Raw genomic sequence first — 15,244 nt, forward strand, 5'->3', positions numbered from 1 at the left:
TTTCTAAAACCACCAAGTTTACTAATTAATATTGAGTTCAAGCTACATTCTCCACTGGCAAACCAACCACCACAGCACAGCCTGCCTTCCAAACTATATACCCATTTATTGAATTGAGCAGTGCCCTCTTTGGCTTCTTTTTCCCTTTTCCTTTTCTTCATAGTAATTATCTTATTAATAACAGTCAAGTATTTTCTTCCCAATAATTAATATTGAAGCTTATTAATCTCATAAAGATGAAATTGTAAGAATGACATCAAAATCTAACGGTGTTAAAGTTATATTTTGCTCCGATTAATGGATTGATTTGAGTCGTACAAAAAATTCAAACAGTTTAAGTTAAGAGATCTCACGTTTGAAATTTACCATCTCTTAGTATAATGACATACTCACGTCTATTTGACTCTATTCACAGAAGTATTCTAAACTTTGATTCTGATATTTATAAATGTAATGAAAATATGTATTTTTATATGTGTATGGGTATGAAAAGCGTAATAATTTTTTACATATTTTTTATATAGAAAATATATTTAATACTATGAGAGAATGAGTTGATCTGATTGGCCACTGAAATGTGAAGCTTAATTTAAGAAAAAAAAAATCTTGAGCAATAAAATGTTGGCCACTAAAATGTGAAGTGAATTAATCAAAAAAGGAAAAACAAAAATGCATATTAATATTATAACGACTCCATACATGAGCAATTAAACTCTACAAGAACGAAGTCACAATCTGCACATTCTATAAGAACTGGAGATATAGCCCACAGGCCGAAGCTACCTGGATGATCAATATATTACACATTGAAACCCACCAGCTGCCATGGCAAATCTATGTTACTATAATTAATACAAAATCCAAATTTATGTGGACGACACTATAAGCATGTAACAATCGAATTTTTGTTGCAATTTTCGCAAGATATCTATTAGCTGATGGTCACCACAAGAAAATAAATCTTGGTGAATTGTACACCACAAGACTCGTTATCGACCAACACAAGATTTTGTGCTTGAGTTCATTTTGGTTATGGAGTCTTCAATATGAGTATGAAAGGATTAAATGTGAGGTTGGCTGCCCTTAATAATGAAAAAAATAGAGTTTTCTTATATATAAAAATGTTAAAATGCAACTTTTTTTTTCCTTCAATAAAACTAATTAATTATAAATAAAAATTATCCTTATAAATTGATTTTTATGCATACTCAAAGTACAAGGGACAGGATTCATGGCCAAGTAAGCTTTTACCCCCAAAAGAATTGATGATGATCATGAACTGACATTGCCACATGGCATCCCCCATGTCATGCATCACCCACAAACCAAATCAAACTCAAGTAAGGGTCCCACTTATGTAAAACCGACATGTCATGCCTTGCCAATAAACGACATCCACGTGGGATGTCTCGATCAAACTTTCTTGACTCGTGATCCAACTCTCTTCCATTCACTTCTTATAAGATCACATTAAAGCCGTTGATCCCTGGTCCACAGTCTTCAATACCGTCGGCTGCGTTTGTCTCTCCTTTGTCTCCCTCACTTTCAGCACTCAACTCCATGGTGTTCCTCAGTGACAGGCAACCAGATCTGTTCCTGCAATAAACATAAATCATTTTCGTTCACGCGCAATCTCAAGCGCGTTTAAAAGGTTCCCATCTGGGAGACCCATAATGTCGCCCACTGATTGGTCAATGGGAGAGCGCGTGGAGAAAAAAACAAGCGGGTTCATGCCTTTTCATCATTCAAATACATGCACGAAGAGAATAACTCGCCTTGATGTCGTCCCTTATGAACCACGCACCACTATAAAAACAATTCTCCATTGCGCGTTTCTCATCAACGCACAGTTTCATTCCGAAATCTAATTGGAAAATACAAAAAATTTTCCTGGAATATCATATTCTCTAGTTCTAAAGCACAGTTTTCAGTAAAGGGTACCTTTAAATTCATCTGAAAGGCACAAGGGCAAAAGAATAGGTTTGAATCAATGGCATACGAAGGCGATCTCAATCTGAAGGCAACAGAGCTAAGGTTAGGGTTGCCAGGAAGCGATGAACCTAAGAAACAAGCCAGTGCTCCTAGTATAAGGAGCAACAAGAGAGCCTCACCAGAAATAGCAGAGGAGTCTAGGACCAGAAGCAATTCTAGTGCATCGATTGCTGAAAACGGTGACAGGGGTATTGATGAACCGCCTGCCAAGTAAGTTATTTTACCTTTAAAAGAAACATGCAGTTGGATCTTTCTATCCATTTAAAACAAGAAAATGAGTTCGTGGATGAATGAGTATTAACATTGGTCCGTGTTGGCTAATGATGGCAGGGCACAAGTAGTGGGATGGCCACCGATCAGATCTTACAGGAAAAATTGCTTTCAAACGAAGCAAAATGATGCTGAGGGTGAGGGTGCCTGTATGTACGTAAAGGTAAGAGTGGATGGAGCTCCTTATCTGAGAAAGATTGATCTTAAGGTGTACAAGAGCTACCCGGAGCTCCTCAAGGCCTTGGAGAACATGTTCAAGCTAACTATTGGTAAGAATTCACAGGTTTCCCATATCAGATATAATTAGGGTTTTCTTTTCTGTGTTGATGGTCTGATTCTAATGAGATTGTAACAATCTTCCAGGTGAGTACTCGGAGAGAGAAGGGTACAATGGATCTAACTATTCTCCTACTTATGAAGACAAAGAAGGTGACTGGATGCTTGTTGGAGATGTTCCATGGGAGTAAGTTCTCTCTCGCATGGCTTTTTCTTGTCTTATTGCCCTTTTTTTTTTAATGTATTCTCCAGACTTACAAGGGTTTTTATTCTTATTGCAGAATGTTTATTTGTTCATGCAAGAGGCTGAGAATTATGAAAGGATCAGAAACTAAAGGATTGAGCTGTTTATAGAAAACCAGAGAACATAATTATATCCACCAAGATGCACCTAGAAAAAACATGGTGATTCAGATGAACAGGCATTCGCCTTGTGTTTCTCCAGGAAGTCAGGTCTCTTGGGAACAAGGAAAGGAGCTGAAACAGATTTATCTGATCTTTCTGGAAATTTGGCTTTCGTCCTCCTAGGTTTTTGATCTTATGGTACCTTAAAAAAGTCCTACACTGGGAAAAATAATGGAGAAAAATTTTCGAGATTTAACTGTACAAATGGTGTGTGTATATATATATATATATATATAGAGAGAGAGAGAGAGAGAGAGAGAGAGAGAGAGAGAGAGAGAGAGACTTCGATATGTTTAATTTAGGATTATAAGGACAGAATTATACTCATTAAATTTCTTTTTTGGAGAGTTATATGAATTTCAATGATGAAACATGATAATAGAACAAAAATACATGTTCCCATTACTCAAAACCATGGTGATGTTATTCTTTTTTGGGTATCTGAAATTTTGTTAATAATCATACCATTACCACATCCAAGGCTACAAGAGCACAGAAAATCTCCAGCAGGATTCTATTCTTACAAGAGTACTTCGTTCTGAATAAATTCACTTTAAATTCTAATTAAATAGATTATTGTAGTTCTGTATTGGATAATTATCAAACTCGATCATGAGTCATCGTTTTGAGAAGTACTCCCCTTTCAAATATTTTCATTCATCAAAGACTAAACTGGATTCTAGAATAATTGCACATTAATTGCTTGTCTCCATGACTAAAACTAATTTTATCAACTTGAATTATCCATGTAAAATTGCAGGAAAACATGTTCATCAAACCATATCATTAAGCCAAAAGTTTATTATTCCAAGTCCAAATATTTGTGAGAGTAATCTAAAATCAAATTCTTAGGTTAGCAACTCCCTCACATGCACCAGCCCCCATTCCACAACCCACCCAGCCCACCCCCACCCCAACAACCACCACCACCGCCACCACGAAAAGAAAACGGAGGAAAAGCGGGCACGTTGTCTTTTATACCAAGGTTCTAGGAGGAAAAAAAAATCCTGATTCTTTTTTTTAAGAAATAATAGAGGCAGGCACTTGCTGGATGAAACTTCTGTCAAAGAAGAATAGGTGACAAAATTTAATTAGATGAGCTGGTCAGAAACACGTTTCATACTTGTGTCCAAGGAGTCATTAATGACCAGTAGAGACCAGACATAGGAGAACAAATTTGTTCTGACGCAGTCCTAATATAAAATGTTAATTGGTTTGGTAGAGAGGGTGGAACTGCAGCCAAATCTAAAATTTCTATAATCACAAAAGCCTCATACTATCAGGAGTGTATCACAATCAATGTAGGCATGCAAACACCAGAAAAAGCATCTCCAAATAAGTCATAAATTGGTAATATCTCCAAATGAGTCATAATGAAAGAGAATCCATATAGCCGACTCTAATAAATTTTTGAAATAAAAATTTAGTTGAGTTAAGTTGAATATTATTTGTTATTTAAAGAATCATGTACCTGAAGAGAACATGAACAGATACACTAGTATAAAAGCAGTCCTAATAAAAATCCATTATCAAAAGCGGATTCATTTGACCAACCCCCTTAAACGCTTGATCCAGACAGCATACACATCAACAAGCTTAAGAATAGAAAATATAACTTCAAATTTTAAAAACAGTGAGCAAATACTTTAATCCACACCTAAATATTTGAATATAGTTGGAAGGTATCGGAACTGAGATGACATAGTTTAAAGTATGATCTTATGAAAGTACTACAATTGAAGAACAAACAAAAACTCTAAGCTATAAAATATGAATGAGCTTAGCAGTGGAATAAGGATCACGTTAGCCCCATCTATCATAAGCTTCGCTAGTTGACAAGTGAGACATGCTGCTACTGATGACTCGGGAAAGATATGCTTCCCTTCTACTATTTGTGTGAGTTAGTTTCGCTTTGAATTCCATGGGATCTTCATATTCATAAAATAAACAGGGTATACAAATATCACAGCTGCTCATTTACATCAAACCAGGCGCCTAGACATGGTTAACACAAAACCAAATCCAATTATGAATCAACAAGTTTCTAAATTTTGAAATTTTACATTGAGTTTGTATGACAACAATACACATTGGCTCTTAAGGAAAGCTGGTTTACTGTTGACTCTCCTAATGGATTAAGCAAAGGTCCGACTCTCAGCCAATTAACAAAAAGAATACCACTGTTTTGGAAAAAAATTAGATTCAACCAACCAATGAAGCCCAAACCCTTAAGTTCTCCATATTAAGGGCTATGCTTTGGCAGCAATATTGATTTATGTTACGAATGTAATGGAAAACAAGCGAAAAAAAAAAATTATAATGAAAAGAATATTTTGAACATGTACAAAAAAGGAAAAGTATAAAGAATTACAACTTGCATACAATAGATTCTACATTAAGTCTATACAAACAAAGCCCATTGATGCCTTCCAAAACATAACCTCAGAAAAAAGGTGAATAGTAAGAAGAGACACTGTACGACATAGCATTAATATTGGAAAAACAGCACCACGGATTATTAAAAAGGCATGAAATCATCACCAGCAATTGCATGTACATCCATCTTGGAATCCTGATCGTGAAGGGCTCCCATTCTTTCATCCAATATTGCTAACTGGGACTTCACCCAGGCTGGATTATATCTACCTTCAACCCATAAAGCCTCTCCTGTATCTTTATGCTTGAAATCAGGATATTTTGGGTTCCTCTATAAAAAAATAGAAGTAGTTTGGATTAGCATCTGATCGTTGAAGCATGTAACAAATAACACCTGAACAATCAGTTTGAACTTTGAACTCAATATAATATATGCAAACAAAGTTTTAAAGCAAAAGACTCTAATCCAACTAGCTAGTTTGCATGAAATGCTATGAACTAAAATAACACCAATTAAGCCTCTATTTATTTCACAGAAAATAACTTATAAATGGAAAATGTTTTTTATATAAATTATTTTTCAAGATGAAAACATTTTCCATTGTTTGGTTGCAGTGTTAAACTGATGGTATGTGTTTATATTATGCATATATAAGTATTTTAATATTTTAACAAGATTATCAAAATTTAGAAAATACCTTCCTTTTTTAAAAAGAGAAAGTCATTTTCTTTGAAATTAATTTAGTTTTTACTCTAACTACGAAAATATTTGCTGTTGACCCATTTTCTCAAGTGCCCCAAAAGTAGAAAAATGTGAAAAATGTTTTTCAAAAAAATATTTTTCACAAAATAAATGGAGCCTAAGACTTAATTTCAAACTAGTTAAGGTCAACTAAGGAATTTGATACGTGGTGCTCTACATTGGATATGATCAAACCATCTTAATTGACTCTCCCTTACTTTATTCCCAATGTGTGCCACATGCACTCTCTACTAAACGTAGTCATTCCTAATCTTTACCTAATATTGTGTTATCAGCCATCCATTTTGATATGTATTTTTGTCAAACTCATCTTATAAATATTTTGTACCTTAGATGCCTAACATTAACTCCCATACAACACAGCTAGCCTAACCACAATTCTACAAAGTTTACCTTTCACTTTGTCAGAAATCCTATGATCGCATAGCACACTTGTCACACTCTTCCATCTCATTTTTTGATCATATGAGTAACATCTTTATCTATTACTCTATTTTTCTGGGTAATAGAATATAAATACATGAATTGGTTACATTTGGCACCAAAACTCCATCCAATTGATCATCACCTCTATTGCTTCTATGAGAGCTAAATTCACAAATCACAATGCATATCTTCTGTCTTACATCTACTTAGCCTAAAATCCTTACTCTGAAAATTTTTTTCTCCACAACTCCATTTTTTTGTTAGCTCTTTCACTAGTTTCATCCATTAAGATAATATCATCTACAAATAACATACACCATGAGATATCATTTTAAATATGATTAGTTAGCTCATCGATAACTAAGGTAAATAAATATCGATTCAAAGATGATCCCTAATACACAGCTACTGTTACGGAAAACTTGTTCGTATCCCCTCTCACTGTTCTTACACTTGTGACCCTCTCTCATACATGTCCTTAATAACATTTATATATTTGAGAATGTGAATAATAAAGGTGAACTAGTATCTTAATGCATGAATACATTATGCCAATATATGCATGCACAAAAGGATGCATCAGATGTAAATAATGTTACAATAATAAATACATGAATGTGTGCATTTTCCAATGTTAAACAAAGTCAAAGAGAGAACTACCTTGTTCTTTCTATTATCCCACCACTCCAAAGGATTAGCGAAAAAGGCTTGCCATAGTTCTTCTGTGGAAACTGTGCTGTTTGTAGCATTATTGCCAAACTTTCGACCTGCCAGTAATTAAATGTCAAATAAAATGCATGTGACAATTTACATTTATCTATTTGAGACCATGTTTCATAAAAGATATGACTTACTTGCTACCATGCTATCAGAATCACGATCATATAATGCTGGTGACCCAGAGCTCCTTTCAATAAAATTTAATTGCTGGACCACTACCTGCAGGAAGTTGAAATAATAATAAACTAATGCAGAAATAAATAAATGCATGTAAGGTCATGAATAACGCACTTTGTAGTAGGTCTGCTGCTTCCCATCATCATTTTCAACTACATCTGAAACCAATCGACCAGAAACATATATTTGGTGGCCTTTTTCAACATGCTGAGAAGTAACTTGTGCCAGCTCATCCCAGAACGTCAAACTGATCCTGTGAAATATCAATATGCATTTTCCAAATGGAAATGTAAAGATTTGATTTAGCACCATTTTTTATATTCTATCAAGTAATTAGAAAGTCATGAAGCAACCACTCATGAATATCATAGGAAAGGAGGTGGAAAAAGCAAATCTAATACACAAAGATACACACATATAATAGAGTGAGAAAGCACATACAGAATAATATATAAGGTAAATTCCAGTACATAAAGTGATATTCAATGAGAAGGAAATTTCTCATTTCTGTAGCTATAACCCTCCAACCCAAACAGGCTAATATATAATGGTCATACCACTAAATGGAATTCCCTTTATAACACCAAGACATTACTTCAATATCTCAGTTCCCCCTCCCTCTCTTTTTCATTGCTAGCTTTCCAAATTTCATACTTGGGAAGCTTAAACAAATGCTTATCTAAAGTCTAAATCTCTCCATATCTCAAAACCCGAAAACTCTTCATACCTTCCCTAGCCTTAGAGTAACAGTAACGCTTAACAATTGATGTACCTAATACAGAAATGCAATAATAATTATCTAAACATCCAAGCATGCTAATTTCAAAACAAAACTCTAGAAACACATATTCACCATGTTGTCTCCGTGGCGGTTTTCTTGACGGCGAGTCTTGTCCACGCAAGGACCTTGCCAGAAGGGAGGTGCTTGATTTCAACAGGGGTCCCAACAATGCCAATGAAATGCACTGTGTTACAGAGCTCCTTATTCCATGGAACCTCCGCCGGTTTAGCATACTCTACCACCTGATTGAAGTTGTTGTCTCTGAAATGAACCGAACATTTCAAGCTGCGATTAAAGCGAAATCGTTCAATATCTGTCCGGGGATAGAAGGACAAGTGGGTTGGGGATAAAGCAGGGTTTTGGGAGTTTGCGAGAGGGTTCCCTGGAACACGGAGGAAGGTGTTACTGCAACCGGAGGATGATAACAGAGCTTGCTCCAACGCCATCATTCTTCGTTTTAGCTAGCAGCTAGAAGGGTTTTGGGTTTTGCGAATTTCATCTTCTCCTTATCCTAATCCTAATTCTGAAGATGTAAGGGTTTGAATTTTTTTTTTGTTTTTGGGGGGTGTGGGCGATGGGCCTCGGCCCAAAAATGGGGGACTGCGCAAAGGGCCCAGTCGATCTTCCTACGTTACACAGTTACGCATGCCGTATGATTTGGGAACTGGGAAGCTGGCTGCCTGCCTACCTGACTTCATTCGTTTTTCGGTTTTCTGGTATCAGAATCGGAGATTTCTATCTCCTTAACTGAGCTCAGCGTCCTCGAAAATGCTAGCTCGTCTCGCTGCCGTGCGTCTCCGCGAGATCCGTCAAGTTCTCCGTCAAGTTCCCCAGGTTTTTCCCTTCGATTCTTTTTCTTTTCCCCTTCATCCAATCATTCTTTTTGATCTAATTGCTTTGTTTCTTTCGTTCCTGTAGACATCTCGATCGTTCTCCACCGCCCTAAACTACGTGAGTCAGAGTGTTTGCCCTGAAAAATTCTCTATTTTTATATGAAAGTTATTATTTTTTTTTTAATTATGTCGTGAAATTGATGATCATGCAGCACATTGACACTCCGGATAATAATCCGAATCTTCCATGGGAGTTCACTGATGTAAACAAGGAGAAGGTAAAGTGAAAAATACTAACAAATTTGAATATGAGAATAGTGTGTTTTAATTGTTTGATTGAAAGGGCAGTTCTCTCTTAATTACGTATTGATTTATTTGTTTATTTTTATCAAAGCTCGATTCTTTCGTAGTTTATCATTTATATTCAATTCGATAATTGGCATAACTTATTAACTGTTGAAGAAAATGTTGAAAGTTATGTGAATAAGTTATTTGTGGAGATAATAATGCTAGTGGTGTTAGACTTGAATGAACTTGTAGGTTCAAAAGAATGGGGAGTGGGGGAATTCTTAACCATTTTGGTTGGTTAATGTTCTGATCTTCTGAACAGGACATGCATGTGCATACTGGTTGAAGATTTAGAGACCATATTTTAAACAAGAGATGAAAATAACCCAAATGTAGGGTTTTTAAAGCTTGATTTGGCTTATTCTGAGACTTTAAATTTCAAGCTAAAGCTTATAGTGACCTAAACTGGCCTCTTAAAGGCAGAGCATCTTCTAGGATTAACAACCTTGTAAAGTAGCCCACTCAATTTTCATATTGATAGTCATTAGGTTATCACGTTTGCCTGGATAGCATAGTCATTAAAGGCGCGCCTCAGGCTCAAACCCTAGCGCCTTATGCGCCTAGGCGTGTGCCTTTGTTCCAGGCACAAGATTCTAGAAAGACATGCCTTCTTTATTTCCATCTTTAGCGAACGCTTTTATTGGCAAAGAGGACTACTACTTAAACTCAAACCAGCAAACCCAATTCAAGATATATGCCAAAGAAAAAAAAGAAAAGAATCACATTTTTTTGACTTTTATAGATTTTTTAAATTTTTTACTTTTGCGCCTCACCTCGCTCAGGTGCGCGCCTGTGTTTTGCGCCTTGCACCTAGGCTCTAAGATTCCTTGGCGCCTTAGTGCGCCTTGAGCCTTTAATAACTATGCTGGATAAATCTTATTCTCTGCTGTGATATTATAGAATTATTATTATTATTATTATTATTATTATTATTATTATAAATCTGACCTATGCGAGTAGCTATTACTAAAAATGTTAGGCTCAGAATTTAATATGGTGCAGTAAATCGGCATATCTAGATGAGACTTTGTAGGTTTAGCTGGATCCTAAATTTTAATAAGCATACTTTCACTGCAACTCTAGGTTCTTTTGATAAAAAAATGTTAATGTAGGCATGGCCTTGGGCCTCTTGGCACAGAACATATGATTGAATGAAACTTTCTTTAGCTATAAGATTTTCTTCCCTTTTTTTGGTGTGTGAACATTACCTTTTATTTTCCATTTGAAATTTCGAGTCTTGTTGATCTGTTTTACTCTCTAACTAATGTGATCATGCATGCGAATTTGCTGCACTTTCAAGACGTGGAGGTGTTTCGGACTTTATGCTGGTTCATGTTCTTGCTTTGTGCTTTAGATACTTATGGTAGAAATAATTCCTGATTTTTCCATCCTCTTGGTAACTTGGTCCAATTCATTAATCTGATTTTTCCTGAGGTGTTTAGGCAATGTTCAACGTTGCAAGCGTAGCTAGAAAAAAGTGCAACTTCCTTAGCCTTTTTTTTAACCTGTGGTCATACCTGTTTTAGGTACTAGAGCATGCCTTTCTAGAGATCCCCAGCTGTTTGTGATGTGTTTCTGTTAGTGAATTTTTTTGCATTCAGAGGAATCTTTCTTGCAAGGGCATATGAGTAATCTAGGATACAATAGTGTATTTATAAGTGAATAACAATGTTACTTTTGGCTATCTCATCAAAAAGACTTATGTTATTCGCTTCACTCATTTACTTCAAGGAGTATAAATTAATTTATCACTATCTAACAGTTTCTTTTACTGTAGTGGGCAATTGTTTTCCATAGCTTCTTCTCTCTTATGGGATTAGGATAATGTAATAGTCTCATAGTTGTTATAAGAGAGAATAGAATAAACAAAAGTTGAGAACTTATCATGGAATGCTGTCAAGACAACTTCTTGCATTCTTCACAGCAATTGAACAAATTTCATGTTTTCCTCAGGATCTTGCTTTTATAATGGATCTGCTACCTATAATATCTTCAGCCAAAGAATTGTTATTTTGATTGGCACATTCTTTAATGATGGTTAGATTTTTTTTTTTTTTTTTAATAAAACTTTGTTGTCAGGTTAAAGAAATACTATCTCACTATCCATCCAACTACAAGCAATCAGCAGTTATTCCACTGCTAGATCTTGCACAGCAGCAGTATGGGGGTTGGCTTCCTGTTTCAGCAATGGATGCAGTAAGTAAACTCACACGAAATTTCTGAGGTCAATTTACGTGTGTATGAACTTGTACTAATAAGTTGAGCTATTCTCTGCTATAAAATATAAAATGATACTAGTTGGTTTGTATAGCGAATGCTAGTATTTACATATCATAATGCTTTCTAGTTGAATGCTTTGTAAATAACTTTAGCTGAATGTTTTATGAATGCTCCAGGTAGCTAAGGTTATTGAAGTTGCTCCTATCCGTGTCTATGAAGTTGCAACATTTTATTCAATGTTCAACCGGTCACCGGTAAGACAATACATCTTTTGAAAATACATCTTTTACAACAATCTGAATTTGATTTCTTTTACATATACCAATTTGTGGTTGTACAAGCTGCAGCTTTCCCAAATCAACCTTTTTCATTGGATTTTCAGGTGGGCAAGTACCACCTACTTGTTTGTGGCACAACACCTTGTATGATACGTGGGTCACGAGAAATTGAAGATGCATTACTGAAGCACTTAGGAGTGAAGCGCAATGGTGAGCTATAAAAAAAAAATGTTGACTTCTTTCACATTACACTTGTACCACCCCCTTAGATTTTCATCTTTGAAGAATAAACCTATGAATTCTTAATGTGCAGAAGTAACAAAGGATGGTCTTTTCTCTGTTGGGGAAATGGAATGTATGGTGAGTCTTTCACTCTGTCTGATGTTCTGAATATATAATTTTCCAATCAAGTATAGGGCTGGTGTTGCTTGGTTAATTGTAGATTAGGATATAGATAATTAAAACAGAAATAAATTCATGCTGTTTGTTCCTATGAAATATTTGGAAAATGTATTTCAATTGACAATCTTTAATAAGGATATTCAAATTCTTCAAATTTTATTTTTGAACTGTTTGTTTGTGTATTCATGGAAATTATAAGTATGTCAGTACTCAGTATAGTTTATCCAGTATTCTCAGTCAATATGTTCCTGTTTGTCCTCATATATCTGGTATTTTATTTCATTAAACTCCATTCAGTTCTACTAAAAATGCACTATGATCAAATCTTTCCTTGACAAGCTATGGGGTTTAGTGGTTGGGGAGGGTTACCCTCAATTGAACCTTTTATTAACCAAATATATATGTGTGTGTGTTGCGCGCGCGCGCGCTTTGCTCACTGTTGTAATTGACTTGTGCATGTTTTAATATTACTTGGTTTTTCTGCAGGGATGTTGTGTAAATGCTCCCATGATTACTGTTGCTGATTACTCCAATGGTTCTGAAGGATATACTTACAATTATTATGTGGGTCCATGATAATTCCTTTGTCTTGATAAGTTGGTATTTTTTTTTTCTCCCAAATAACAGGAAGCTTTAGAAATTTCATGTTTCTTTCTTATCCTAATTGCAGGAAGATGTCACTCCAAAACGAGTTGTTGAGATAGTTGAGATGCTAAGAAGGGGAGAGAAGCTACCGGTAAGTCAACTAGGCAAGTCGCTGGAGTAAGTTCTTTGATTAAGGATGTTATCACTATGAAGTTAAACTCTTATACGTATGTATGTTTCAGCCTGGCACACAAAATCCAAAGCGGATTAAGTGTGGCCCAGAAGGAGGCAACACTACTCTGCACGGCGAGCCAAAACCTCCTCCATGCCGGGATCTTGATGCCTGCTAAAGTTATGGTAAATGTTGTCTCCAATAATGCAAAGCTTGGATGTTTTCAAGCTTCCCTGTATCGTCCTTGTTTTTCTTTATCTCAACCCTTTTTTGTATTTGCTTGCCAGCTTGGTTTCTGGCAGATATTCAAATTCCGTGCTTACTTCATATTCTAGTTATGAAAAGGCTTACCAATTCCTTGATTCCCTTGAATTTAAACGCTGAATGCATTGCTCTATTGAAGAGCACATTACACTAGGGTATGCCATGATTCAGAAGCATCACAAAGATAATCAATTATCTTCATTCAATGCAGAAATAATCAAGAATGATTGCATTTTTTCATGAGATGCTGCCATTCTGAGGCTCGTTCTCCTGTTCTTCACTGTAACATATTTTTTCAATACTAGGTATCTTTCACACTTCATATTTCCTTTGCGTGTGGGTCATGTAGAAAGTATCCTTTGTTTCTTTGTTTTATTGAATTTCCGAGCTATTGCAGTGGCCTATCCTATTTGGATTGCAACCAATAGGATTGACAAATGAGAGGATTAGCTGCCTTATCGATATGGGTAACTCGTCCATGATATCATTGCAGCTGGAATAAGAGTTTTGTTCAATGATCTACATGATTGTGTTTCAGACAAAAGGTTATACATGAGCTTTAGTTTGCCGACAGTGGTGATAACTCGACTTGCATTACAGTCACTATGGATTTATTACTTTTTAATTGGCCTCTGGACGACAATGGAGGTTCATAAGCTTGTTGATGTTAGTGACTGATTGAAATGAGAGTTTTGAAACTAGACACATTTGTAGAAGTTGAGAGTTGCTTATTGGTCAGAACTGGCCAGCCAATTTATGGATTGGGTTCGGGTTGGATGTTAGTCAACGGTGATATGGATTATGAAGAATTACACCCAACGAGTTGATATGTTCAATGGCACTCCACTCAACCGTTCTAAACGAGGAATGGTACCAGACAATATGTCACTTCACAAGCATCACTCCCACTTTTCCAGTGCCAAATCCAGAAAAAGACTAGCATTTCAGTTGTCTATTTTCTCCAGCATCTGGCAAATTTTCTCTTCACTTCCATTTCTCCACCAGAAAAAGAACTCCCCCATTCTCCAGGGCCTTGGTGTATCAATAAACACTTGGATATATACATATATATATATATAGAGAGAGAGAGAGAGAGAGAGAGAGAGAGAGAGAGAGAGAGGTCTGATCAATTTTAATTTTAATTAACAGTTGGATAAATAATAATGTGCTTAGTCCAGTCAAAGACAGAGTGTGTAGGGTCTAGCACATTTAAAAAATCCCATCTCATTAAATTAGCTCCCTCCTCCTCCGCTGGAGCTTCTACCACCAAAAATCAATTCAGAGTTCAAATTAGAAAAAGAAAAGTAAATAAATGAGTGAAACCAAACACGGTCCAACCATCACCATCCATTTTTCTCTCCCTTCAATGATTTAACCTCCATTAATGATTCAAAACAAAAAGAAAGTCGAATAGCTTTTGGAAACACTACCACCACCCCCTGAATAAAGTAGCACTATCATTTCTTTTATAGATTAATTTCGTCTGTAGCTACTCAATTTATTTCTGTTTTTTAATTTTAATTTAAATCAATATTATCACTTAATTTTTATTTTTATTTTTTTTAAATTCTCTAATTTATAAATAGAAAGTTTTCAGATGCAATGGAGAGAATTTATCAGTTTACCTTGCGTTCAATAAAAGAACCCTTTTTTTCCCTCCTTTTTTCACATTCTCAATTTTCATTTTCATTGCCAAATTAATTAATAATTATTCATTTTTAACATTTTATTAATAAAAATGATTTATTAATTTATATTTTCTATTTATTATTATGATTATTATTATTTTATAAAATTTAGAAATAAATTTAAATTTTAGATCAAATGTTAATTTTTCATTGGAAATTTATTTCTAAAGTCAATATTTGATTTGTCAAATGTTAACCATGTGCATCATATATTAACTTTTTATTATTTTTAAAATTCTTTTTACTCATTTTTTTTTTCATCCTTTCT

General features: G+C 35.2%; 3 protein-coding genes across 3 annotated transcripts; 2 read left to right on the forward strand and 1 right to left on the reverse strand.

Annotated features, from left to right (window-relative positions):
• Window positions 1-1,823: 1,823 nt before the first annotated feature.
• LOC110659660 (auxin-induced protein 22D) lies at window positions 1,824-3,355 on the forward strand. The gene is made up of 4 exons (XM_021817657.2): window positions 1,824-2,202; window positions 2,323-2,531; window positions 2,626-2,725; window positions 2,820-3,355. Exons 1-4 carry the CDS (start codon window positions 1,991-1,993, stop codon window positions 2,890-2,892), a joined length of 594 nt encoding a protein of 197 aa, XP_021673349.1. The 5' UTR covers window positions 1,824-1,990; the 3' UTR covers window positions 2,893-3,355.
• A 1,928-nt stretch (window positions 3,356-5,283) lies between these two features.
• On the reverse strand, window positions 5,284-8,726 carry LOC110659661 (protein OSB2, chloroplastic). Its single transcript, XM_021817658.2, has 5 exons — window positions 8,259-8,726; window positions 7,520-7,658; window positions 7,363-7,447; window positions 7,169-7,275; window positions 5,284-5,650 (listed from the first exon to the last, which is right to left on the reverse strand). The coding sequence occupies exons 1-5, from the start codon at window positions 8,633-8,635 to the stop codon at window positions 5,462-5,464; spliced, it is 897 nt and encodes a 298-aa protein (XP_021673350.2). The 5' UTR covers window positions 8,636-8,726; the 3' UTR covers window positions 5,284-5,461.
• Window positions 8,727-8,827: 101 nt separating this feature from the next.
• Window positions 8,828-13,386, forward strand: LOC110659662 (NADH dehydrogenase [ubiquinone] flavoprotein 2, mitochondrial). The gene is made up of 10 exons (XM_021817660.2): window positions 8,828-9,020; window positions 9,105-9,137; window positions 9,232-9,297; window positions 11,447-11,563; window positions 11,764-11,841; window positions 11,970-12,075; window positions 12,179-12,225; window positions 12,754-12,831; window positions 12,938-13,003; window positions 13,095-13,386. The coding sequence occupies exons 1-10, from the start codon at window positions 8,955-8,957 to the stop codon at window positions 13,200-13,202; spliced, it is 765 nt and encodes a 254-aa protein (XP_021673352.1). The 5' UTR covers window positions 8,828-8,954; the 3' UTR covers window positions 13,203-13,386.
• The last annotated feature ends 1,858 nt before the right edge of the window (window positions 13,387-15,244 follow it).

The sequence above is a fragment of the Hevea brasiliensis genome, chromosome 2 (genome assembly GCF_030052815.1).
Source record: "Hevea brasiliensis isolate MT/VB/25A 57/8 chromosome 2, ASM3005281v1, whole genome shotgun sequence".
Classification (NCBI taxonomy): domain Eukaryota; kingdom Viridiplantae; phylum Streptophyta; class Magnoliopsida; order Malpighiales; family Euphorbiaceae; genus Hevea; species Hevea brasiliensis.